Source organism: Pipistrellus kuhlii, unplaced genomic scaffold (genome assembly GCF_014108245.1).
Source record: "Pipistrellus kuhlii isolate mPipKuh1 unplaced genomic scaffold, mPipKuh1.p scaffold_m20_p_22, whole genome shotgun sequence".
Classification (NCBI taxonomy): Eukaryota; Metazoa; Chordata; class Mammalia; order Chiroptera; family Vespertilionidae; genus Pipistrellus; species Pipistrellus kuhlii.
The window spans coordinates 532501-557728 of record NW_023425521.1 but is presented as its reverse complement, the minus strand read 5'-3'; the positions used below and the strand labels follow the sequence as shown (position 1 = coordinate 557728).

General features: G+C 59.7%; 4 protein-coding genes and 1 long non-coding RNA gene across 5 annotated transcripts in view; 4 read left to right on the top strand and 1 right to left on the bottom strand.

Annotated features, from left to right (window-relative positions):
- Positions 1 to 818: 818 nt before the first annotated feature.
- HOXB7 (homeobox B7) lies at positions 819 to 4557 on the top strand. The gene is made up of 2 exons (XM_036451011.2): positions 819 to 1498; positions 3689 to 4557. The coding sequence occupies exons 1-2, from the start codon at positions 1105 to 1107 to the stop codon at positions 3940 to 3942; spliced, it is 648 nt and encodes a 215-aa protein (XP_036306904.1). The 5' UTR covers positions 819 to 1104; the 3' UTR covers positions 3943 to 4557.
- Positions 4558 to 6498: 1941 nt separating this feature from the next.
- Positions 6499 to 25228, top strand: part of HOXB3 (homeobox B3) — a 55292-nt gene continuing 36562 nt past the window's right edge. The window contains exon 1 of the mRNA XM_045586067.1: positions 6499 to 7356. The gene's annotated coding sequence lies outside the window, so the exon portion shown is untranslated. The remainder of the gene's footprint in view (positions 7357 to 25228) is intronic.
- HOXB6 (homeobox B6) lies at positions 12619 to 16097 on the top strand. Its single transcript, XM_036451010.2, has 2 exons — positions 12619 to 13976; positions 15003 to 16097. Exons 1-2 carry the CDS (start codon positions 13553 to 13555, stop codon positions 15260 to 15262), a joined length of 684 nt encoding a protein of 227 aa, XP_036306903.1. The 5' UTR covers positions 12619 to 13552; the 3' UTR covers positions 15263 to 16097.
- On the bottom strand, positions 14059 to 22344 carry LOC123652904. The gene is made up of 3 exons (XR_006742463.1): positions 22334 to 22344; positions 14755 to 14764; positions 14059 to 14274 (listed from the first exon to the last, which is right to left on the bottom strand). It is a non-coding gene; the product is annotated as an uncharacterized LOC123652904 (long non-coding RNA).
- HOXB5 (homeobox B5) lies at positions 17378 to 20395 on the top strand. Its single transcript, XM_036451008.2, has 2 exons — positions 17378 to 18412; positions 19127 to 20395. The coding sequence occupies exons 1-2, from the start codon at positions 17842 to 17844 to the stop codon at positions 19372 to 19374; spliced, it is 819 nt and encodes a 272-aa protein (XP_036306901.1). The 5' UTR covers positions 17378 to 17841; the 3' UTR covers positions 19375 to 20395.

Below are 25228 nucleotides of genomic sequence, written 5' to 3'. Positions count from 1 at the left end.
CTCGTGTGTGTGTGTGTGTGTGTGTGTGTGTGTGTGTGTGGAGGGGAGGGGGCGCAGGAGGAGTGCAGGGCTACTGAACGAGCTTGAATATTTTTATTTTTCCGGACTCTGATGGAGGGGGGAGCCGGGGGAGCAGGGAGATGCTCCTGCCCGCCTCCCCCTCGCTGGGACCGGGCCCCCAGGCCCAGCTCCGAGGTCTTGGCTCGCCGCCTTCCTTCCTTCGCTCCCTCGGCTTCTCCGGCGGCGGCGGCCGGGCAGGCGCTGGACGCAGGCATCCGCCTCCCGGAACCAGAAGAGCAGTGCACCGGGCCGCCCTCCTCCCTTCCTCTCTCTCCCCACCCACCCGCCCTCTTCCTTTAAAAACATTTTTTTTAAAAAATTTCAAACCCTTTTTTGCTTTAAGCCACCAGAAAACGCAGCACCCAACGCCGTGGGCTGGATCCGGCGCCCCAAGGAACAGCCACGGAGTCTGGCTCCGTCCCTGCCCTAGGTCCGGGCGCCAGGCTCCCCCCTCCCCGCTCCTCACTCAGGGGGACCGGGCTGAGTCCCTCCCCAAAGCCTAAGGCCCAGCCAGGCCGGCCTGGTCCGGATTCATAAAGACCTGACCCGCCCACACCCACCCGCCCCGTGGCGTGCGGTCCCCGCGTTTGTTTCCCGCTGGGCAGCGGCCTGGGAAGGAAGGGGGGGGGGGGTGGAGGGCCGACACCGCGGGAGGCTCCGAGGTTATTTATTTCCCGGCCATCAGCGCCTTTCTCCCCGGATCCCGCCTCCCGGCCAGCGGCCTCCCGGCCCACGGGGGCCGACCGCGGCCCCGGGGCCCCCGGCCCCGATCCGCAGGGCCCGTCTCCCCCCCACCCATTCATTATTGATCATATTTTATATAAATCCAACGCCACACAATTTTTTCCCCATTACCGGAGCCGTGGGGAGGCGGCCCGGCCATTGGCGGAGGGCGCGTCACGTGGGCGGGGTCACGTGGCCCCGGGGAGGAAAAAAAAGGGGGTCCTTTTTGGTGTAAATCTGGACTCTAATTCCGTAATATATCAAGGAATCTCGTAAAACCGACACTAAAACGCCCCTGCCTACAAATCATCCGGCCAAATTATGAGTTCATTGTATTATGCGAACGCTTTATTTTCCAAATATCCGGCCGCAGGTTCGGTGTTCGCCGCCGGCGCCTTCCCCGAACAAACTTCGTGCGCGTTCGCCGCCAGCCCGCAGCGGCCGGGCTATGGCGCGGGCTCCGGCGCCCCCTTCGCCGCCGCCTCGGTGCCCGGCCTGTACCCCGGCGGCGGGGGGGGCCTGGCGGGCCAGGGCGCCGCCGCCGGCGTCTACGCGGCCGGCTACGGGCTCGAGCCGGGCTCCTTCAACATGCACTGCGCGCCCTTCGAGCAGAGCCTCTCCGGGGGGTGTCCCGGCGAGGCCGCCAAGGAGCAGAGGGACGCGGACTTGGCGGCAGAGAGTAACTTCCGGATCTACCCCTGGATGCGAAGCTCAGGTAACGCCGCGCACCGAGCCGCCCCAGCCGCAGGGGCCCGGGCACAGGCCCCGGGAGGCGCCCCCTTCCCGGCCCAGCGCCCCTGTCCGCGTCCACAGGGCTCCCCGCCCCCCGGCCCGGCAGGAGGTGGGCCCTGGGGACGCGGCACCCCCCTTGGCCGCGACCCGGCGCGCCGCCTGCACCCCAGTTTTGCTGGGCGCCCTCGGGCTCCTCGCTCTGCTCCCGGGCGGCTCGCTCTCTCTCCGCCAACAGCTCAGCGCTCAGCGCTCGGATCCCCCAGCTCGTCCCCCACCCTCGCTCTCAGCCTTTTAGCTTTAAATATTTATCAGCCGCGCCCGCAAAGGCCGGAGAAGAGGCCGTTTGTCTTGCGGAGGAAGGCTGGGGTTTGCAGAGAATAGCCATTAGGGTTCTCCCCCCCCCCCCCGCCCCTCTCCATCCCCCCTTACCCCCGCTGGGGATCTCAGCTCTGGGTGTGTCCCCCAGTCTCAGCTTGGATAAGGTCTAGGGGAGGGGGCTGCAGCGATGAGCTCTCCCCTCCCCCTTCCTTCCCAGCCAACCCCGCTCCCCCATTATTCCCTTCTGGACCATTAGAGGTGGGCTCTGGAGGCTGGCGGGAGGGAGGAAGGGGTGTGAGGGATTAGGATCCAGCCTGGGACCCAGAGCCCGGAGAGGCAGGTGGAGAGAGGGGGCAGGCTGAGGCCAAGAGAGATGAGGCTCCTGACCCCCCAGTGAACTTGGGAGGGGGGGCAGGGAAAGAGAGAAAGGGGCAGAGGCCTCATGGGAGTACAACGGGCTTACTCAGGTGCCCCTCCTAGGGCTCCTACCACCCTCCCCCACCCCCCAGAACTGGCCAACTAGCCTGCAGGTCTTATTCCAGAAGGGTGCCTGTCCTCTTGGGGGAGGCACTAGGACTTGACAGAGCCAAATCCAAAGTTAGAAAGTACAGGTCACTGAGCCAGCTGCTGTAGGACCCCCAGAGTCCGGGTGCTCCAGGGAGTTGGTTCCCTGGCAGGCCTTTCCCTGACATTCTTCCTAGGCTGCCCCGGCCTCAGCGGTCAACCCCAAGGTCCAGAAAGGCCCCAGACTTGTGGTCAGACGCTCCCCATCCAGCCAGGGTTGAGGGCCAGGAGAGGACCAGCTCCTGCCCCATCCGTATTGGTGGTCACGCTCCCCATTACCTGCCCCATAACTCAACTGCCTTTCCAGTTCATTCATCAAAGTCCCAATGTTTCTGCTCGTAAACACTTCAGCTTGGCTTTTATCTGGTTTGAAATTAGGGCCCCTGGTCTCTCCTCCCACCAGCCTCTTCCCGGAGGGCTGGCACCAGCTCCTCCCCCAGCTCAACCTCCCCCAGCCTCCTCAGGGCTTGGGGCCTAACCTGGGAGGCTCTCCTCTGCCCTCGGCCCCCATCACCCAAATACTTTATGTTCTCCCCCCACCCAGGCTGCGGTCTGTGCAGTCCCCCTGTGCCCTCCTGGAGGCCCACCGATGGCTGTGGAGGGCTACGTTGTGGGCAGGTGGGCAGGCAGGACAGCCTGTCCCTGTGAGAGCCTCCGCCACTCACTGGAAAACAGTCCTCAGAGCGCAGCTGCTCTCACCCAACTCCATGCTCCAAGGAAACCTGTAAATTCTCACCAGCTCCCCATTCCACAAGGTGGGGGGTAGGGAAGGAGGGGAAGGACTGGACACAGGAGGGTCCTTTGTCCCTTTTCCTTTTTGGGAAAAGCACTCAGGCCAGGCCTAGTGCTTCCTATCAGGGTCACTCACATGGTTTCCACTGCCCCCTACCCCCAAGACCATCAGAGCCAGCACCCAAGGGCTTGAGGGTGGGCTCTGGAGGTGGTGGAAAGATGAGGGTCCCTTCACCCCACATACACCCCTCAGGCGCTGGGCCTTTAGCAGGCAGCAGTTTAGACGCTGGGCTCAGAAGCCCTGGGCTGGGAGATTTCTTAGCCGGAAAATGGGAATATTTGCCCGCAAAATATTTGCCTGCCTCCCCCTTCCCTGTAGAAATGTCTGCACACCGAGGACGAGGGCGGGCAGAGGCCGGGGTACAGAAAGTGAAAATTTGGTTTCATGGGAAAATGGGCTCCTCCAACCACTGACTCCAAATCTAAGAGGGAGCTGGGCACTCTCCTGGCCTTTTTCCTCCGCACGCACTGATTTTTCCCCTCTAAACACTGTGCGCAGGGGCCGACCGCAAGCGAGGCCGCCAGACCTACACCCGCTACCAGACGCTGGAGCTGGAGAAGGAGTTCCACTACAACCGCTACCTGACCCGGCGCCGGCGCATCGAGATCGCGCACGCGCTCTGCCTGACCGAGCGGCAGATCAAGATCTGGTTCCAGAACCGCCGCATGAAGTGGAAGAAGGAGAACAAGACCACGGGCCCCGGAGCCCCTGACCAGGACAAGGCCGAGGCTGAGGAGGATGAGGAGGAGTGAGGGAGGGAGAAGGGGCAGAGGAAGACAGAGATGAGGAAGGGAGAGAGGGAGAAAGAAGCCCAGCTTTTGGGAACTGAACCAGGAAACTCAGATCCAATAGGGGAGGAAACCCTATTTAAATGGAAAACAGTTAAAAAAAATTTTTTTTAAGGAGAGAAGGTGAAATTTCTTAACATTGAAACAAGTTGCTTAACACTGAAAACAGAAACTACCTATAGGAAAGTCCACCGGGTCTGTTTGTACAGCATGGGAAGGACACCGTCTACCTGCTCTATAGCTTTCTGGAATTTGCCTCCCCTTTTCTATGTCGCTACTGTAAGGTCTTTGTAAAAATGTTGCTGTTTTGTAAGCCCCCCCCCCCCATCTTCGATGCTGTCTTTTGTGGTCTGTGGGTCTGGACTAACTGGACTAACGTGTTGTTCCCCGCCCCCATGAGCCCACCCTCCCAGTAGAGGCACCCATGGGGCCTTAGGGAGCCCCAAGGACCCACTGACTAGCTCCATTGTCCTCGCGCACCTGCCCTGCCCCTCACTCCTTGCTCCCGCCAGCCCTGTGGTCCTCTTTACCTTGTGTGTATCTGAAGAATGGAGAAATAAAACGCAATTTAAAAACAAACGGATGCTCTGCTTTCTGTGTCTCCCTAAGGCAGGGCGTGGGTCAGGCTAGCCTTTCAGTCTAGCACTCCTCTCCTGTCATGTCTGATGTCGGCCTGTTTCTTTCTGCCCTGGGTCTCAAAACATTTTTTCCTGGTGCCCCTGCTCTGAGGGCTGCCAACTAGTGAATCCAACATCATACACACATTCCCTCTCCATTTTTTTACACACACACACGATGACATACACGCATACCATCCTATATTTATAGGCGGAATCACAGAAAGAAATCTATATTGTCATACACAGCCACAAAGAAACACTCATCTTTATATATTCACACACACGCGCCCAGGCGTCCTCACATCCCAGCTTCGTGCCCAGATACACGCATTCATGTTCGCACACACTCACGAGCAAACACAGATTCACACTCACCCCCAGACACATTGATGCATGCCAGTGTACATTCACACGCTGGCGTATAAACACACAGATTCACATTTGCCCCCCCCTCCCCGCTCCCCCAAGTAAACACATCCCGGGCCCACATGCTCCATCACACACGATCCCAAGACAAACCTCACTAAACCCTCACACCAGGCCCACAGACTCCCTCCACCGGGCCCTGCACCCAGGCCGAGGGCTGGGCAGGGCCGCCAGGGCCCCAGCTGACTTGCAAAGTGCTGGGCCCCGAGCGGAGGGAGAGCGGAAGGAAAGGGAAAATGACCACCCGATTCCACCGCGATTCCTGGCATTCCGGGGCGGCGCTGGGCTGAGGCCAGACCAGAAGCAGGAATCCGGGGAGAGGCCTCCACGCCAGGCGCTGCCAGCTCCCGCGGCAGATAGCTTCTGCGAGATCTATTCGGTTATTTTATTTCCATGCATGTTATCTTCCACGGACTTTCATTGATATGTTCTAAATGAACACAGTGACCCAGGTAAAACTTGAAGATGGGGGCTGGGGGCCGAGTGGAGAGAAGCGGAGCCTGGGCAGCGCGAATTTACCGGCTGGTGTGGCCGCGGCCCGGCGCCCGAGCCCGCGGCGCCGCCCGCCCCTTCGCCGGCGGCTTCTTCGGTGCCGTTCGGCTCGCTTTTGGCGCCGCCGGCAACCTGCGGCCTCCTCCGGAGCTCAGGGAGAGAGAGAGAAAAGAGAAACATTTGCGGGGAAGTTATTTCGTTTCTGGAATTGGGGCGCGAGTAGCCTAATTCAAAATACCGGAGGATTTCAGGGGCGGGGGGCTGGGAAACGATGTGGATTTTGTTGTTCTTGGGGTCGCTTTTGCTCCAAAAACTTCCTCCCTCATTGAGGGACAAAGCCCCGGAGGCTGGCATCCCCGGTGCCACCGAGTTTTAGTCTGTATTCGCTGAGAAACCCCGGGGTTTTATTTCAATGGAAAGAGCAGCAGTCGGCAGGCTGAAGGGAGAGGATGGGAAGGGAAGGGCGTTTGAAAATCTGTTTGATTGGAATTTGTAAGTAAAAGGCCCCGGAGTCTGCAATTCCCCCGTGAATGGCCGCAGAACCCCCTGGAGAGCACACGGAGTGTTCCCGGGAGCCTGGGCGGTGGGCATTGGGGTGGGAGAGGCAGGGATCCCCCGTTAGCCTCCTCCGATTTGTGGGGTGCAGAGGCGAGAATCTGATTCCTACACATCCGCCTAGCCCTCCATCAGGGCCACCTTCCCTCCCTGGGGGGAAAACGAGGGCCCCAGGAGGTCTAGGGCCCCCACCCCCGCAATGCTGTAAGCCTCACCGGTGTGGGTCCCGCCATTAATAGAGCTGGGAATGAGGGGGGCATTCGGAGAAGCACAGGGGGGCACAGAAGCTTTCATTTCGCCTCGATGCCATTGGCAACTCAGAGCACCAGCTACTGCTCCCGACTAACCCCAAAACTGCCCCTGAACAGTCCCCGGGTGGAGTATTTGGGGTGAGTTTTTACTAGAAGAGGGGGGCAGAGCCCCTGTGAGAATCCGGGAGGTTCCAAAAAGGACCCCCTTCCCCGCTGGAGCCTTGTGGCTCCTCGACCTGATTGCCAGCACCCCAAATATCACCCCTTCTTAGGGTGGGGTTTCCCCCAAAAAAGCGAGGAGGAGAAGAAAAGAAGATGGCGACCGAGAAAAGGGTTGCTGGTGGAGCAGCCATGAAGAAATGCAATAAATTCCTTGTTGTTTTATGAAAATTTACAACTTTGTGATAGAAGTTTATGAGTGGTTGAATCCAGCGATTGGCCGGCGCCGGTCATGTGGCCGGGCGGTCGTGAACATGAACTTTTTATCATTTCCCTGGTGGTTATCCTGCAGCATTCTTTTGGACACCACACCTAGGTCGGAGCACTGTCGTCCTTCAGGGCTCCAGCCTCTTGATATTTTTACACTTCACTATCAGTTCGATCAAGCAAACGAGAGAGGGAAAGGGAGGACGAGAGAGGGGGAGAGGCAAGGAGAGAGAGAGAGAGGGGGGAAGGAAGGGTGGGAATTACACAAAAGAGAGGACCTGAAATAATTTTAATTCCTAAGTTCATTTCCTGGCTGATCTGGGATTTTTAGCCACCATGGAGGGTAAATGGACAATCTGCCCAGGACTGCAGGCTGATGCCATTTTTCAAAGCCAGAACTTACTCCATTTTCTATGCAAATGTCAGGAAAGGAAAAAAACGAAACACCCTCTCTCCCAAGCCGGAGAAGGGGAAGCGACGGCTCTCAGGTTGGGACAATATTATCTGGAAGATGAAGAAGAAACCGAACGCTCTTTTTTTGTTGTTTTTTCCCCTTCTTCCTCCCCACCCTTTTCAACCGGAGGACAGAAACCTCAAGATCTGCAAAGGTAAGGGAGATTCTACAGTTTCTCTGCTTATTCTTTTTGCCTCGATGCTGCTGTAGGTGGGGCTTGGGTTTGGCCCCCCTCCTCCCCTGTCCAAGATGGGCCTGAACCCCACCTCTGGGTGCTGCAGGGAGAGGCTTCCCCGGGAAATTCGGCAGCGGAGAGAGGGGTGGCCGCTTCCTGGAGGAGGAACGAGGGCAGGGAAGATGGGAGGAGGCACCCAAGGGGCCACGGAGGCGAGCTTAAGCCGCCTTTTGAAGCTGGAGGAGAGGCTCCGGCGAGGGGGGCTGCGGAAGGGAGGATGGGGGGTTTGGGCTTCAGGGCACTCGGAGAAGCCGGTGGCTCCAGCCTCTGTGGGTTTGCGCTTCCACCCCCTCCCCCATCCCTCCCTCGTTCTGGCCTCCCCCCAGTGGCCCGGGTGCTGATCTCTTGCCCGTTCGGTGTCGGCAGCTTCCCGGCAGCATTGGCACAAGGGCCGTCCTGGTCTCTGGAGGGCCTGGGATCTCCGCAGAGGCCGCGGAGGGCCAGGAGGCGGCTGGGGAGAGACAGAAAGGACAATTTACGGAGAAACTTGCTCATTATGTCTCTTTGGAAACATTTAAAATGAAAGGGCTGTAAGTGGAGGCATCTAGATGGAGGTCCTCCCCTCCCCCAGCCTGCCTCAGATCGCCCAGGTCCCCGGCCACTCCCGAAGGAGGCAGCCTTGCTCTGCAGGGAGACAGTTTTGTGTGTTTTTTTTGTGTGTGTGTTTTTTAACGCGGTAGGTCACAACGTGCTGGTTTCTGTGCGATGCCGTTGCTATTCCTTGTGTTTTGTTGGTTTGGGGGGGGGTGGTGTGTGAATTTCGGTGGAGGGGGAACATTGCCATTTGCATAACGGATGTTGAACCATTTCAAACTTTCCTGGATCTAAACCTGGTGATTGTGAAGAAGCTGTTGTGTGTTGATTAAGGCTTGTAAATAAAAAAAAAATTTTTTTTAAAGGAGAAGAAAATAAAAAGGAAACCCAATTGGGGGGCCTAATGGTGTCTGGGCTGGAGAGCTGCCTGGCGCTGAGCTCAGACAGCTAGTCCTGTCCCTCGGGCGCCAGAGTTCACCCCCCAGCCAGGCCTTCTGGGGGCGAAGGGGACGCTTTGGGCTGGAGAGGGAGATTCCTGGAGTAGCTGGTGGGGGTGGAAGGCGGTGCAGGTCTCTGGGTGTGGACTTAAAATAGAGTAAGGGAGCTTCTGAGGAAGCTGCAAGCCAAGAGATAAGCGACTTTGAAGAGATTGATTCAGTTTGGTTTGCGCGATGAGGTGATTGCTTCTCTCTTTTTACAGACCAGAGGCCGAGTGTCCAGACTCGGGCCCCTGGTTGCCTAAGGAGGCTGTGTACGGGGTCCTGGCCCCCTTGGTCCTGAGCTGGGCGAGAGGGACTCAGCCACTTGTGGCCAGGGAGGGGTCCCTGGAGGCCCAGGTGGAGGCCCTCCCAGCAGGCCGGGATGGGGTGTCTGGAGGGACCCCGCGCTGCGCACAGCCGGAGAAGTTCTCGGCTATCCCCCACGGCACTCGGAGCCTATTCTCAAAGGGGAGAAAACCCCAAACCCACCCAGACGAAAGGTCTTTTTCTCCTGCAGTCTCGGCCGCGGGGTATAAATCATCCCTCAGTTTGCCTGGATCCAAATTATGCGGTTTGCTGCCATCTACCGTCCGTTCGGAGACATGCGGCCGCGGCGCCGCCAGCCCCGCGCGCGATGCTGCCTGTACCGCGCCCGACGCCCCGAGCCCGGTCTGGCGGGGTTTGGCTTAGGCTTGGCGGGATTCGGGGACTTCGGGGCCCGATGGATCCCGGTCACTCCCCGTTGGATCCCGGTTCGCGCCCGCCCGGGTGTGCGTTAGAGAACAAGTGTCCTCTCCCCCGCGCCCGCCCCACCCTGGCTCCGAACCTCGCGGCTGGCGGGGCAGCGGCTTTTTCTGGGGAATATTTACAGGGACTGGTCCTGCCTCCCGCGGGCGGGGGGCCCTGAACCGGAGAGCCCCCCACCCACCCCCGCGGGCGCTGGAGGGGATCCCCCGACCTCTCGGGAGATGCGAGGCCAAGGCTGTTCCAGGTTTATTTGGTGTGTTTTTGGCCAAGGGAGGGGCCGGCAGGGGAGGCGCAGGCCCGGCAGTCAAAAGACAACCGGGTCTGTGTTCTCCCGGTCGGCTGGTGGGTCTTGCCAGCTCCTTGGCGGGCGAATCGGTGGCGAAGGAATGGAGCCTAATTTTCTGGAAACTGTCGGTGTCTGCGAGTGAGTGCGGGCCCCCTCCCTCGTTCTCAATCGTTTCGAGCGAAATGACCGACCAAGATGCTGTGGGGATGGGTGGGTGTGGGGGGGGGGGGCTTGGGAGTGGGAGTGAAGATCAATCACTGGGGAGCCGGACCTTTGTGGTTTTCGTTCCTGCCGGACCCGCACACCCGCTTTCCCAGAAGGGCGGCGAGGGCGGGGGTCCGCGGCTGCCCTGCGCCTCGCTGGGATGTGGGCCCGGTCTCTCCGGTTACTGATTAGCTCGGGCTTTCAAGCCGCGGGAGGAAGCGCTGGCCATCCCTTTCAAGGTGCTGTGGCCCCGGCTCCTGGGCGGGGGCTGCAGGAAATGGCCTGCGGTGCCGGGCGGGCCGAGGTGTTATGGGGTCTGGCCTGGAGCTGGAGGGGCTGCCGCGCTGGCGGGCCCGGCGGGCGGGGCGGGGGGCAAACGCCGGGGCTACCCCCCTCCCCCCGTACCCCTGGCGCCTCGGGAGCCTGGGCTGCAGGGGCAGCCCCTCCAGGGTTCCGCCGCGGGAGAGATTTTCCTGCGGCTGGAAGGCCCGACCCGTATGGGAGGCCCCGAGGGAGCGCGCCCCGCCGGTAGGGGCCCCTCGGGGGATTTTTCTTGTGGGCAACCCTAAGGTCTGGTGGGGAGGAGGAGAAGGTGGCGGGTACAGAGGGTTCAAACGCTCCGGGGCTCCTAGAGCGCTGGGGGGCCTGGGGGTGGCGGAGGGGGGAGCGGGAACTGAGCACCGAAGCCCTCCCCTCCCCACCCCGAGACCGGAGACAAGGTGGCTCATTTGCATATGAAAATGAGGTCCTTGCCCCGAGCTCTGGACCTGCCCATTTCCAGGCCCCGTCCCTTCTACACAGCTCGCAAAGGTTGGGAGCCATCACATTGCTTCCCGAACCCAGAGAATCACAGAATTGGGTAGCTCTATATTTCTATTTGCCGCACCCCAGCCGGAGTTACAAGTGGAGTGAGGGAGGGTGTCCACAACCCAAAGAGCTGGGGGGGGGGGGTGCGCTTTGAAGCTGAGAGGAAAGGGGAAGCCTGGACAATGTCTCAACCCCCCTCCCCTCCTCTCCCCCCACACACAGGCAGATACCCCTTCCTGGGCTGGCTGGTGCTGGGGAATTTTCCTCCCGAGCTGAGCACAACTGAGGCATTTCCCTGGGAGCTGGAATGTGTGAGCGGCCACACGGCTGCAGATGGGAAGCACAGAGAACTAACCCCCGCCTGCGAGGTCTCTGTGCATCCTTCTGTTGTGTCCTTAAGACGTGGTACAGGTTTCTATCCACCCCCGTACACGTTTCCTGGTTGAAGCAGGGAGAGACCCCCCCCCACCCAGCCGGGCTGTGCCCGCTGCTGTGTATTTACATATCCCCCCTCGGAGACAGACAGATGGGACAGTGGACTGAACCACAGACAGAGCCGTAGAGACCTGGCTCCAGGAACCAGGCGGCCTCTGGCCCAGCTCTGCCTGCCTGCTCTTTCTCCCAAACAAACGGATCAGAGGAATAAACGCTCATAAATACCTCTGGGTTTAGATAAGAGCGATGAGGCGCGATTTCCTTTCATGCCGTACTACAGGCGCCCAGGCCCTGCCTTTTCGGCTCCGGCTCATGACAGGCAACCTGCAGAGGTGAGGGTAATTTGGGGCTGTGACTCTTAAGGATAAGGGGGATATTTTCCTGCTTCGATCACAGGGGAATCTTACTTTGTCCAGACTCCACAGGCAAGCTTACATCACCCAGTCCCAGGATGGGGACATAGTGGCCAGCAAGGACACAGGGAGGGCTGAAACCCAAGGCCCAGCCTCAGTGGCAGGGGAGGAGGGGGGTGCACACAGCCGCCCTCAACCTCGCTCACCTCGCCCACAGGGTCCACGTGCCTCTGTGGGAATGGGCCCAATCACAGCTAGATTGGAACACTTACAGGGCTGGTCACAGCTAGGTTGGAAACATTTATGATGCCCCATCATTAGAAGGCTTGGGTTTATTGTCCTTAAATCCTGATAAAACGACTGCAGCATCAGGCTAGGAAGGGACCACCCCTTGGCCATGACGGTGCAGCCTAGATGTTGTCCTGAGTTCAACCAAACAGGTCCCCACCCTTAGTCACCAACTCAGCCCTCTGCCATTGTCCCTGGTGTCTTGTCCCATCTTTAGGGGGTAGAGCTGGCCCCCAGACAGGAGCCCAAAGAGCAAGGCAGAGAGGAGGCGCGGCCTGGCCCCTTCAGCAGACATTGTCCCATACCGGGGCCCGTTCCCAGCTCCAGGTCTGAAGGTGGACAGCCTTTCCCTCCTCTGCGGGAACACTAGAATTTTGAAAACACATTGTGCTGCCTTCCAGCCTGGCTTCAGTGCTCATTTTCTTTAGATGCGAGAGCCAGAGACACACACGCTCCCGCACACTCAGGCCGGTACTGCAGCGAAGCTGTGCCACACACATGAGGTGGGGTGTGAGGGATGGTAGAGATGCTGAGAGAGACAGAGGGTGGCGAGCATCTGGAGAGGGGATGTGGGCTGACAGTGCTGAGCTGCCTGCTGAGACCCAGAGACTCTTCCCTCTTATAAAACCAAAATTAAGTCTTGGGAAAGAATTTTTAAAAAGAACTGCCAGCTTCTGGAGAGACTTGGAAAAGGTGCCACCCTATTTTCCTGGTGGTCTCTAATGGCCTCAAATATCAGGAGGGTTTGAGGACCCCAAATCAGAGGAGGACCAAGTTCTTTCCTGTACCCTCTTCCTGAGACAAGCTGGATTCCTAAGAATCTGTAGCCCCGGATGTTCTTATGTCTGTGGGGGTGAAGGTGGCAGGCAGGATAAGTAACCAGACAAACCTAGGCTGGGGGGGTGCCCCTCACACGTCCTCTCTTTATCCCTTAGCGGAGCTGGCCAGACCCTCTCCCCAGTGCCCCTTCCTGTGCCAAGAGCAAGCGGTACATACTAGAGCCAGGCATGATGTCTTAGGTAGCAGCCGGTACATACTAGAGCCAGGCATGATGTCTTAGGTAGCAGCCGTAGTGGTTGGTCCAGGAGGCTCCTAACCTAGCTGCAGACCCAGAGGAGAAGGTTAGGCTCAGACCCTCGTCCCATTTGCCGGCCTTTGGGGTCCTCTGGCCCAGGCTCTGGCCTGCCTCTCAGACCCTGAGAGTTGTGGAGAAGCAGAAATAACCCCAGGCTTGGCGAGATAGAGCAGATAGAGCAGATCTGAGAGACAAGGGGGTGGGGGTGGGGCTTCAAAACCTGGGAAAGTGATGGTTTCCTTTTCCCCTCCCTCTCTCTGCAAGGATGCCAGTGAGTGGAGAACGCTTCTCCCCAACACAAAACCAGAAATAAACCGCCTTTGGCTCTCTCCTCCTGGGTTGAGATCTGTGATTCAGGGGCGGCCGCCCACTCTTCCCTGGAGGGAATGGGGCTCAAGCAACGCAGGGGTTAACTTTTCTGAAAACACAATTAACTTTTCCCTATCCTGCGTGGGGAGGGAGGGGTGTAGTTATTTAATCACTTGGGGGATGAGGTGGTCTCAACCGAAGCTCCCTCCTCCCGCACAGACGTCCCTCTGGCAGATCCTACGTAGATGGAACAGAACGCGTCGTGTTGTTGGGGGGAATTGAGAGAGAGAGAGAGAGAGAGAGAGAGAGAGAGAGAGAGAGAGGAGAAGGAAAGGGGGGGGAAAAGGTTGATAGGTTTGTGCGCGGGTCCCTGGCGCGGGCTGCGCTCCTCCTGGGTGCTATTTGACAATTCCTGCCTCTGCCATTGGTCAGTGTTGGATCAGATGGTTGTATTTCCTTCTGGCCCTCGCTGGCACCTCGCCATCCCCCCTCCGCGAAAACCCAATCTCAGATATACTCCTAATAGGCGCGGTGCTCGGACTATAAAACACAACAAATCATAAAGCCGGCGCAGCAGCGGGCCGCGCGCCTCCTCCCGATGAGCTCCTATTTCGTGAACTCCACCTTCCCCGTCGTCACGCTGGCCGGCGGGCAGGAGTCCTTCCTGGGCCAGCTGCCGCTCTACTCCTCCGGCTATGCGGACCCGCTGCGCCACTACCCCGCGCCCTACGGGCCCGCGCCCGGCCAGGACAAGGGCTTCGCCGCCGCCTCCTACTACCCGCCCGCGGGCGGCGGCTACGGCCGGGCGGCGCCCTGCGACTACGGCCCGGCGCCCGCCTTCTACCGGGACAAGGAGGCGGCGGCCTGCGCGCTCTCGGGCGCCGACGAGCCGCCCCCCTTCCACCCCGAGCCGCGCAAGCCCGACTGCGCGCAGGACAAGAGCGTGTTCGGCGGCGAGCCCGAGGAGCAGAAGTGCTCGGCGCCCGTCTACCCCTGGATGCAGCGGATGAACTCGTGCAACAGTGAGTGAGGCTCCGCCGCGGTCCCCCGGGCACCCACCCCGGAGGGGAGGCAGAACCAGGGAGGCCCCCTTCCCCGCCCCCGTTCCCTCCCTGGGTGCAGGCTGGGCGTCCCGGTGAGGATCGGAGGGAAGTCGCGGCGCCCGGACAGGGTCCCTGCTCTGCCCTCTCGCCCTCAGGAGTTAGAAAGTTTGCAAAAGTCCCAGCCGCGCTCTGAGCCTGGGGAGCGAGATGGGCGCTCCGGGGGCAAGGCCAACCCGGGGTTGCGGGTCACAGGTCGCAGCCACGGGCTTGGCTTTCCCTTGCCCCCCCCCCCAAGCCCTGGTCGGGGCCCCCCCCCCACCCCAAGACAGTTCCACTGAAAACCGAGTGCGTCACGGGAAGGGGGGCGGTGTGACGCTGGCGAGGGAGAGGGCAGCCGTCCCGGCCTGTCTCCCTGGAGGGGGGGGGGGCTGGGGGAAGATGAGGCGCCAGGAAAGGGGCGGAAGTCAGAGGAAGGGGGGGCAGAATAAGGGGAAGCCAAAGAGTGGGAGCAGACGGAGGAGGGGGCGGAGGAGGGGGCGAGCGGGAGAGGCAGGCGCCTGGGTCTCAGGCTGGATTATTTGTCGGCCTTAAGTCCCAAATTGATGTCCATTAGCGGGACAAGAAAGTGAGGAGCCGTTAATGCCCACGGTGGATCGATCCACGTCATTACGGATTAAGGGCTGGAATCTGTCACCGGGGGCGGAGGGGGGGGAGCCAGATGTAAGAAAAGAAACGGGGCAGCTAGCCAGAGACACACCTGGGCGCCCCTTCTCCAGCCCCTCCCCCCCTCCCCCGGCTCAGGTGGGATTTTAAACTGCCCCTCCCCGCCCACACGGGAAGGCCCGGAGGGAGGCGCAGGCCGCGGAGGCCCGCGGGGGATTTGGAGGGGGCGCTGCAGGGCCCCGAGAGGCCAGGGCACCTCGGGACGCGCTGGAGCCCCCGCGGGAGGGCCGGGTGGGAAAGGCGACCCCAGCCAGGCCTCAGCACCTCCTCTCTGCCTCCCAGGTTCCTCCTTCGGGCCCAGCGGCCGGCGCGGCCGCCAGACCTACACCCGCTACCAGACGCTGGAGCTGGAGAAGGAGTTCCACTACAACCGCTACCTGACGCGGCGGCGGCGCATCGAGATCGCGCACGCCCTGTGCCTGACCGAGCGGCAGATCAAGATCTGGTTCCAGAACCGCCGCATGAAGTGGAAGAAGGAGAGCAAGCTGCTCAGCGCGGCCCAGCTCAGCGCGGAGGAGGAGGAGGAGAAGCCGGCGGAGTGAGGGCGCCGAGAAGGCCGGGGGCGCCCGGGGGGAGAGGCCTGTGGGCAGCCGAGGGCATCGGGGAGCTGGAGGAGGCTCCGCGGGCGGGGGAGCCGGGGGACCCGCTCTCCTGCACGGGACGGGCGGGGCCCGGGGCTCCCCGGACGCTCCCCGCCCGCAGAGCTCTCTGGGGGTGCAGGGAGGCTGTGCAAGCCTGAGCCCACCGGCCCCCTCGGCCCCCTCCATCCTCCCGGAACCCGCCTCGGCCTGCCCCGGCTCCCTCCCCCCGCCCCGTGAGAACTGAGGGCCGGACTCATTCGAGGTGTCCTGGAAGCAGAGCAAAACACACTCTTGTCCGTGTGCATCTCATGCGGTCCCCGTTCCCCCGTGTGCACGGTTCAATGGCAGCTTCGCAGCCCCCTCAGCGGGGGCCCCGAAGACTCCCTGACCCCAGACCTCTGGCCCCGTCCCCCGCCCCGAAGCCACTGGAAGGAGCACATACTACCTAGAAGCAAGAAGAGGAGCCTGAGAAGAAAACAAAGTTCTATTTTATTAATTTTCTATGTGTTGTGTTTGTAGTCTTGTCTTAGCTCTCTGGACGTGAAATACTTCTGTAATAATATTAATATTATTAATAATGATGATGATGATGATAATAATAATAAAGACATAAAAAAACGCGCCGCTTGGTCACCTCTGCTCTCCCCGGCCACGCCCCCACCCCCGGGCCACCCTGCGGGGCCCTGGGCCGGAAACTCGGGGCGCTCTGGGCCCCCCAGGCCCGGCTGGACTCAAGTCACAGTTGAGATAAAGGCTGGAGCCGGCCCTCTCTGAACGGCCTCTCTCGGTGCCGCCTGGGGGGACCCAGCAGGGCCGTCTCCCTGTGGAGACGGAGCCAGGAGGGACTCGGCCTGGGCAGCGCCTTCTGGTCCTCCGAGGAGGCCGTGGCCTTTGGCCTGCCCACTTGGCCCGATCTCTGCTGGCCTTGGCCCTGGGCTCTTGGCTTGTGGCTCCAGAGACCAAATCAGGGTCTTGCGATCTCTCTTTCCCCGCCGCTGGAAGCTCGGGCTGCCTTTCCTGCCTGAAGTGGGAGTTCGGTGACAAGGAGGGGAATGCGGAGCCACGGGCAGGCAGGCCTGGCGCTGGCACAAGGGCACGGCTTTCTCTTCCTTGGGAACCCTGGGTGAGCAGGAAGCCAGGTTGGGAGGGCAGTCTGGTCTCCTCCAATCTACCCAAAACGACTCATTCTCTTACCCCCACCCGCGCCCAGGCCGCAAGCTGTGGACGCCGTTTTCCTTTCTTCCTCCTCCCTGTCTCTCTCTCCCTTTTTCTATTTTTAAAGAAAATAGCCTATCGGCAGAAAGGGCCCAGCTGCGGCTGTCTCTGGCCGCCCAGCGCGCACTGGTCCTTGGACCCCCTTCCCTGAAAAGGCACTGGCCGCGGGGCACATTCAGAAAGTGCCCAGACGCTGGCGAGGGGCCTCCAAACGCAATAGCAGGCGTCTGGGGCCGAGGCGAGAGGCTCCTGCCTTGATCCCCAGCTCTGAAAACCTCCTTTCCAACCAGACCCCAGACGCCCGCCTGATGCAGTCACAGGCTCCGTTTTTCCCTACAAACTAGGCCATTTCGCCTGAGCCAGGCTCCTCCTGGGGTCCCTGTCCGGCTCTGCCGTTCCCCAGGCTGGGCTAAGGATGGGAAGGAGGTCGAGCAGAGGATCCCCCAACTTCTAAGGGACACAGGAAAAGCGAAAGTTTTTCCGTCCGACGCTCGGCCCAGCCCTGCCTGCTTGCCCGAGGGCGGTGGATGGGCCACCGCAGCCGGTTAGGAAGCAGGCCGGGCCGGTGGGTGAGGGTGTGGGCATTCCGTGCCAATAACTGTTTTTCACACACATCTCCCCACCCTATCTCCTGTTTCTGCGCCCTACTCGGAGACTTGCAAAAAAAAAAAAAAAAAAACCAGAGTAAGGGAAAAGCAGCTCCGTGCTGGGTCACCTCATCCAGAGTTTAAAATAACAATGACCGGGCGAAGAACACACATAGAGAGAAATACTCCACACTCCGGAGAAAGGGCGTCCAGGCTCCAAGGGGTCCCTCCTGTCAAAGACTCAACCAGCCCTGCGGGGTGACCCGGCCGGGTTTCTTTCTCGCCGGGTTCGCGGGGAGCCGGCGGGGAGGCAGCCAGCCTGCGCCGCCATGGCGGCCCGCGGCCCGCGCTCCCGCCGATCGCCGGGAGGTGGCGCGCTCTGCTCAGAGGCCGCCGCCAACCCTCTCCCTGCGTCTCCCCCTTCCTCCTTGTTTCCCCCTCTCTCGGAGGCTCGCATTGAATCGGCCCTAACGATTCTCGGATCGTCATTATTTGTAACCATAGAGCATGAATTACCTCTTGAGGTCATCAGTGAGAATTTACGACTGGTCAACAAAAGCACGTGATTCCCTAACGCCCCCCCATCCCCCCTTCCAACATCCCCCCCCCCATATTTGGCCGCATACATAGCAAAACGAAGTACAGTGCATCGCTATAATTCATTAATACATCATAAATCGTGAAGCACGGGGTTATAACGACCACGATCCACAAATCAAGCCCTCCAAAATCACCCAAATGAGCTCGTACTTTGTAAACTCCTTCTCGGGGCGTTATCCAAATGGCCCGGACTATCAGTTGCTAAATTATGGCAGTGGCAGCTCTCTGAGCGGCTCTTACAGGGATCCCGCTGCCATGCACACCGGCTCTTACGGCTACAATTACAATGGGATGGACCTCAGCGTCAACCGCTCCTCCTCGGCCTCCTCCAGCCACTTTGGGGCGGTGGGCGAGGGCTCGCGCGCCTTCCCGGCGCCCGCCCCGGAGCCCCGCTTCAGGCCGGCGGCCGCGGCGTCCAGCTGCTCCCTGTCCTCGCCCGAGCCCCTGCCCTGCACCAACGGCGACAGCCACGGCGCCAAGCCCTCTGCCTCGTCCCCCGCCGACCAGGCGACCCCGGCCAGCTCCGGCGCCAATTTCACCGAAATAGACGAGGCCAGCGCGTCCTCGGAGCCGGAGGAAGCGGCGAGCCAGCTCAGCAGCCCCAGCCTGGCGCGGGCGCAGCCGGAGCCCATGGCCACCTCCGCGGCCGCGCCCGAGGGGCAGACTCCGCAGATATTCCCCTGGATGAGGAAGCTGCACATCAGCCACGGTAATTCCGCTCTCTCCTCTCTCTTTTTGTCTTCCCGGGCGGGCGTCCCTTCTCTGCGTTTGGGGATGGTGTGTTGGGGGGGGGGGGGCTAGGAGAGGTTGGCTTTCCTCAAAGATAGCTTTATTAATTTTTTCCAGGGGGGCAGAAGTCTCTAAGAGAGTCCTCCCAGCTCCGGGGACAGAGCCACAGAAGGGCGTTTAGCTGGGAGGAATATTTTTAAAATTATTTGCTCCCAGACCCGGCTCGGGTGTTCCTCGCCCGGCTGTACCAGCTTTGGGGTGGAGGATGGGGGTCCTGGGAGGTGGGGAAGGGTCCTGCTTGCTACAGAAAGGGTGAGGCTGCCGCCGGCAGAGGAGGGCCAGGCGGTCCAGGAGCTTCCCGGGGCAAAAGTGCAGCCGCCCTCCTCCCTCCGGGGGGCCGCGGGCGCCCGAGCCCGGCGAGCGGAGGGTGAGGCGCAGGGAGGGAGCCGGAGACAAAGCCGGGCGCCTCGCTGCCCGCGGAAGTCGGGGCTGCGGGAGGAAGAGGGTGCAGAGCACGAGCTTGAATTCATTCGGGGGGCCTCTGGAGTGGGGAGGATTGGGGGTGCAGTGAGCTGGGGGCCGGGGACGCCTGGGTCCTGCTCCACGCCCCCCTCTCCCACCCAGGGGCTCCCCCCCCCCATCTCCCTTCGCTGGGGTATAACGTGGCCTCGCGGCTCTGCTCTGTCTGCTCCAGATATGACCGGGCCTGACGGCAAGCGGGCCCGCACCGCCTACACCCGCTACCAGACGCTGGAGCTGGAGAAGGAGTTCCACTTCAACCGCTACCTGACCCGGCGGCGGCGCATCGAGATCGCCCACGCGCTCTGCCTGTCCGAGCGCCAGATCAAGATCTGGTTCCAGAACCGCCGCATGAAGTGGAAGAAAGATAACAAACTGAAAAGTATGAGCCTGGCCACGGCCGGCAGCGCCTTCCAGCCCTGAGTCCTCTGGGAGGAGCCCCGGGGCGGCCCCCTCCGAGCCGTCCCCAGCCCTGGCCCCGGCCCCTCCGGGCCTCCCCGCGCAGCCGCCGCTGCCCGCTGGGGACTGGATCCCATGCGCCGGCCTCGCCCCAGCCTCGTGTTACCATGTTCCGTTTGGTCTTAGATCTTCCTGTGGCTCCCCCTCTCTCCTGGACTGATCGATCTTGTTATTATTGTTCATAATAAGGATAATTATTATTTCCCCTCCATGCTCCCCGCTCCCCTCCGCGCCCCCCCTCCGCCAGATCCACCAGTGTTTCTGAATGTTCGTGTCTGTGGTTGCACTCCTTCCCCCAGGAAGAAAAAGAAAAAAAACTCGCATGTGTAACTGTGAACTCTCCCCTCCCTCCCCACCTTGTCCGTCTAACTTATTTATAAAAGGATGATGGCTGTATGTTGAGTTTTCAGCTGGAAACTTCTCTAAGGGGCAGCAGGGGTGGAAGTGGGGTGGTGCCGCAGCGCCGGGCCCAGCTGAGCTGGCCTCGGAAGGACGTGGAGTCCATAACTGTGTGTTTCTTTCCGCCCTCCTCTTCCTCCTCCCTCTCCGCTCCCTGGGCCCAAGTCCCTCCTTGGTGGCTTGGTCCCCGGGGCAGGGAAGGGGCCAGGGAGGACCAAAGCGGTGGTGATGTTGAGAAGAGGGAAGGTATAGAGTGAGATTTGAGTTCCTGCTGCCTGGGTAGGCCCCACAGGCCTGGGAGTGTACGGAGACAAAAAGAATCCTCAGTGTAAAATGTCTTGTGTATTCCTCCGTGAATCCATGGGCCTGGTGTAGAGAGGCCTAAAGCTTGTAAATATGGGGATACTCTGGGTAGACCCATCGCCTCCCCCCCCCCAATCCATTTTGCTTCTAAGATTATCTGTAGTGAGCGAGTGGGTGCTGTGCTACGCGTGAAATCTGTCTTTGCCGGCCTGTCTCAGTGATTCTCGCTTTTGGTATTTGTTTGTAGCTTCCCTTAAAGTCAAATAAATGTTTCCCCTACTCCGCTGCCCTTCCACTCGTCTTTTCTCTGAGGGGCCTGCCTCTCCCATCGCTGGGCACACCCTAGACCGGTCTAGATAGGTCTGGGGAGCAGGGAACGGAAAACAGGGTGCTCCCCAGCAGCCCCTCTCAAGGACCTAAGCCCCTGGCCTGCTCAGCAGTGCTTGGGCCGGAGGACAGGCCTGTACACCGGGGACAGGCCCAGAAACCCCACATGGGGCTGGGGCGAAGAGAGGCTGAGCTGGCCTTCACCCTGGTCTCCCACCAGCTGGCCAGAGAAGGCCCTGGAAACCTCTTCAGGGGATGCAATTTGGGCCTAAGTTCTGAGCAGGAGGCCCCTGGCCAGTTGGGAGTGGTACTGGGGTACCCAGCTCCCCTGTCCCCTGCTCCAAATCCCATTTCAGTTCTGCCACCCACTAACACAAAAAAAAATAAATAAATAAAAAATCTGCTGGACTTCAGAGGTTTCCCTCACCCTCAATCTTCTCTACACTTATGGAGGGCTCTCTCTCTCTCTCCCCCCAGGAGCCTAACTGACCTTTCCTCTTGGTTTGGAGTTGGGGGGGTCCCTCCTGGAAGACCCCTGGCTTCCCCCTCCAGTCAGCCTGGCCTAGGCCAGGGCCCAGTCCTCCTCCATCCAAGTCAGCCTCCACCCTGAGCAGCAAGAGTCAAGTCTGAGCACTTACCCGCACATCCCTTCCAGCTTGGCCCAACTTCTGACTGGACTTGTGGGGGGAGGGGAAGCTGGTGAGGAGGCAGCAGAGGGTCTTGGAGGCTCTACTGGGCCCTCTTTGCCCCTCACCCCTTGACTTTGTCCCCCTTTGTCCATAGCAAACTATCCCAAAAGTCGCTATGACATTTAGATGTCAAATGGATAGGGGTTTTATCTCGAAGTTAGATCGTAAAAATCGCGGAGAAGTCAGACAGATACCCCTCACTGGCTCGAGAAAGTCACGTGAGGTCCATAAAGTTAGTTTTATGGTTTTGGGGAGTTGACACCGCACGGTATATTTCACATTCTCCAGAATGTTAAGTGACACTTTAACTGCTCGCTGTGGTGGGGAAGGGGGCAGAGGTAGGTGAGGGCTCTCCCAGCCCAGAAGGCAGTGGCGGTGGCGGAGGCCCAGCTCTCCCGCAGTAAGTGGCTTCCAGCTTTTGCTTTTCCCTCCTTGCAGTTTTGGGGCTTGAAACTGGGAAAGGAAATCTCGCCTCCTCGGGCAGGGCTGTAGGATACGTGGGCAAAATCTGGTCTGCTTTTTTGCACCAAGATCTGACAAACGGGGTGTCTGAATGCAAGGGGGGGGGGTGTTGCACTCAGTTCAATAAGGCCTCAGTGGTTGGGGCGCCTGGCTTTTATTTGCAATCCTGTCTGCCTCTTTGTGGGGGGACAGGGTCTGTGTGGGTTCCTCAGGGTCCTTGGGAATTTGGGAGGTAAGAAGGAGGGGTGTGTTCTGCTGAAAGAAGGGCCCCTCGCGGGGGCCAACTCACTGCTGGGGCTTCAGACAGAAGTCTCCCACCCCCGGAAAGAAACTTGATGACGTTCATTTGTTAGGGTGTGTTGGGGTGCGCCGCTGGGCACTTTTATCTGGGTGCATCTGAACTGAGAAAGAGCACCCAGAAGGCGAATGCAGCTGCCTTGCACTGGAATATTCTCTGGTTTTCAGGTCTTTGAACCCCAGGAAAGGGGTGCCTCTGATTCTCTGTAGCCTCGTCAGGATTATCCAAGATGGGGAGCATAGCCCTTTTGCACCCCACTTCGGCCTGTTGGCCCCAAGCCTACCCTTCTGCTTGGCTCGAAGTAGGGTCCTGAGCTCAGAGTGGGGAGCGGACAGAGCAGCAGTGAGCTGAAGGGGAGAGCGGCTCCCCTTGCCTAGAGGGGTTAGATGCTTAAGTAGGTCCCGGAAAATCCTTCCGCAAATAAAACTGGCTCCGGAAAGTAGACCCAAGTGCTGGGAGGGATAAAAGGGACTCGGAGCTGGAGCTGGGAGAGAAAACTGGAAAGGTGCTTTCTTTTCCATCCTCTCCTTTTCTCTTCTCTCGCTACCAGATCCTTGACCGCCCTTTTGTTTTGTTGCCCCACACACCAAAGGGTTTCACTATTCGACCCCAGGAGCCTGTTATTTTCCAGGGATAAGTTGCCCTTCTAAAAACCAGAGGCCTCTTCTCCACCAAATTGACCCCCCCCCCAATTTTGAGACTTATTGGGTCAAATAAGTCACTCCGGCTTTCGCCAGCCTGCCAGCTCTTGCTTCCAGTTCCTGTGGAGAGTGCCTGGAATTGGACAGGTGGCACCTTCAGACGCTTCTGGTCTTTGGGACAAGGAGAGGGTCACAAGATCCCCTCCATTTCCCCTTCAAGGACCTTCCCACTCTCTCCCTCCGTCCTCTCCCTCAGCCACCTTCTGCTTCCCGCGCTCTCGGATCCCTGCACAGGCCTGACTCACAGGCGAGCCTGCACAGGCTCCGAGAGCGAGAGCGGAGAGGACCCGGAGCTTGGGGTCCTCACCCTGATGTGAAGACACGTCTCCCCAGGAATGATGTGGGGGGCATTTGTACCCTTGGGGAAGGAGGCTCTTCTCCCAACAGAGTCCCAGCACCAAATATAATATTTGTGTTATAATATCAAATGCTGATACATGTCGGCCACAGCTTCTATGGGCTCCCACTTTGGATAAGGCAGAGGAGTGGAGTGAGGTGTGGAGGAAGCTGCATCTGGGGCAGAATCTGACCTGGGGCCTCCTGGGAAGCCCTATCCTATTGTGAGCTCCCCCCCCCCCCCCCCCCCAAACTCCATACCACCAGGCCTGCGTCCCTGAAGAGTGTTTGGCCCTCTCCCACGTCAGTTCTGCAAATTCTGATAAAGAGTGTAGGGCCTACGGCCCAGGGACAGCTGCTGGGCATATCTGGACAGGTTTTCCGGCGTGGTTAGAGCAGCCTGAGCAGGCCGATTGCCCATTTCCGCTGCGGAGGCCATGCCGCTCGGCTCGGAAAGTCTTCTGCTTTAAGCGGGTGCTGGAGGAGGCTTTCCTCTTCTCTGCTTAACAGTCTCTGGATAACTGTCTTCCTTGAACCCCAACAAGGACCTGTTTGGGGTGGAGATGAGAGGTGAGGAGGGGGTCTCTGGTGCAAAGGAGCTCTGTCCTCTGCCCCAGACCCCTACCCTTCCCGCCCACCTTCCTCCAGACATCCTCCAAGTCTCTCTGGGGCGTTTCCCTCCCTCCTCTCCTACCAGCCACAGCGGCTTCCTCTCCATTCAGGTCTCAGCCTTCTGAGCTGCCGGCTGGTGCCATCTGGCCAGGTCCTCGCGCCCGCACCCTCACCTCGGGGCAGGGCCCGGAGGCGGCAGCAGGACTTTGAGGCTAAAGTTTCCCTTTCCCCCTCGGAGGCCGACCTGACCATCACTCAGTAGACAGTCTGATTGTTTTGTTTTATTCGGTTGTGTTTTTTCTGTTTGTTTGTGTTGTGTTGTTTCTCCTTGGCTGCAGGGGTGGGAGGAAGTATAAAGAAGTGTAAACAGGAAAGCCAGCCGGGCCTGGAGTTCCGAGGGCCCATATTTCATTGGCTTCCTCTCCATAACTGCAGCAGCCGGGACACTTAACCCTTCCCTGGCTGTGAGGAGGCATCCGCCGGGGGCTGGGGAGGCAGGGTGTGGGGAGGAGAGCCACGTTGGAAGCTCCTTTATGGCCCTTTATCCCTGGGGTCTGGGTGCTGGGGCGGACGGAAGGCCGAGGTTCAGAGCAGGGGAGAAGACAGGCAGACGGCAGCGGGGGCTGAGAGGAGAAGGCTCCTGCACTTCACAGTCTGGGGCCAACCTGGGCCAACCCCGGAGGCCAGTGCTGGCGAGAACCCCTCCCTTTGGGTAGGGGAGAGCCCACTGGTCACTCCCTTCATTTTGGGAGATTCTAGGAGTAATCAGATTTCAGGCCCGGATTTATTGATCACTGCAGCACTGTTACACATCCATATTAATTAACCCAGACACCGCCTCGAAACCCAGGAGGGGGAGGGGAGAAATTGGGGCTCCTTAGGGAGTAGGGACAAATCTCTCAAGGGTCCCTGGGGCCCAGATTGGGGAGTCATTCCCCCATAAGAATCCAATGGCCTTCCCCAGCTCAGTCCCTGCACTTCTCAGCAGGTATGAGACTTATTCTACAGTCGGACCCCACACCAAATCTCCTGGGGCGGCGGAGGGGCTGGGGGGGGGTGTAGGAATTAAACCTACCCCCAACCAGGCCCAACGGACTTTTTCCAGTCAGAGTTAGGGTGCCCCAGCCCCCGGATGGCTGGTTTATTTTTTGATACTTGTTCCCCTGCTTGGCCTTTATAGCGGGGTGAGTGCTCCTTCCCACCTTTTTTTTTTTTTTTTTTTTTTTTTCAATTTCCCCAAGGTAGAAGCTTTTTCTGGTCTGGAAGCTTGTTTTGTTTTCGTGTTTGGTCGTGGTGGTGGTGATGGCCTATCCCCTCCTCCCGCCCCTCCCTCCAAAAAGTGATTAAAATCTGTTAAAGGATTTAATTAAGAGAGTTAAATGAAAATGAAGGAGGCGCAAATGAGTTGGGGGAGAAAACCCACACCAAAGCTATTCTCAACGATTAAATCGCCATTTTAACAATATAATGGAGTTTGCATCCTGAAAGGGGAAATCAACGCTCATATCTCATCAATAATTCATAGAGCTCGGGATCACGCAGAGGTCAGCAGACAGGGCCGGAGCGCCGGCCTGTTTGGGGCTGCCAGCCGCTGCCGCATACATTGTTCGCCGGGTGCCAACCGCTGCCTCCGCCGCCGCTCAGACCCGGGGCAGGGGCATGCCGACAGGTTTAGGCGGATTTTTCGTCCT

What these genes read in the sequence shown, in the direction of transcription:
- HOXB7 (XM_036451011.2), top strand. Translation starts at nt 1,105, where the DNA reads ATGAGTTCATTGTATTATGCGAACGCTTTATTTTCCAAATATCCGGCC. An exon ending in CCCCTGGATGCGAAGCTCAG is followed by an intron (nt 1,499 to 3,688) that starts GTAACGCCGCGC and finishes CACTGTGCGCAG; the next exon opens with GGGCCGACCGCAAGCGAGGC.
- HOXB5 (XM_036451008.2), top strand. Translation starts at nt 17,842, where the DNA reads ATGAGCTCGTACTTTGTAAACTCCTTCTCGGGGCGTTATCCAAATGGC. An exon ending in GAAGCTGCACATCAGCCACG is followed by an intron (nt 18,413 to 19,126) that starts GTAATTCCGCTC and finishes TGTCTGCTCCAG; the next exon opens with ATATGACCGGGCCTGACGGC.
- HOXB6 (XM_036451010.2), top strand. Translation starts at nt 13,553, where the DNA reads ATGAGCTCCTATTTCGTGAACTCCACCTTCCCCGTCGTCACGCTGGCC. An exon ending in GCGGATGAACTCGTGCAACA is followed by an intron (nt 13,977 to 15,002) that starts GTGAGTGAGGCT and finishes TCTGCCTCCCAG; the next exon opens with GTTCCTCCTTCGGGCCCAGC.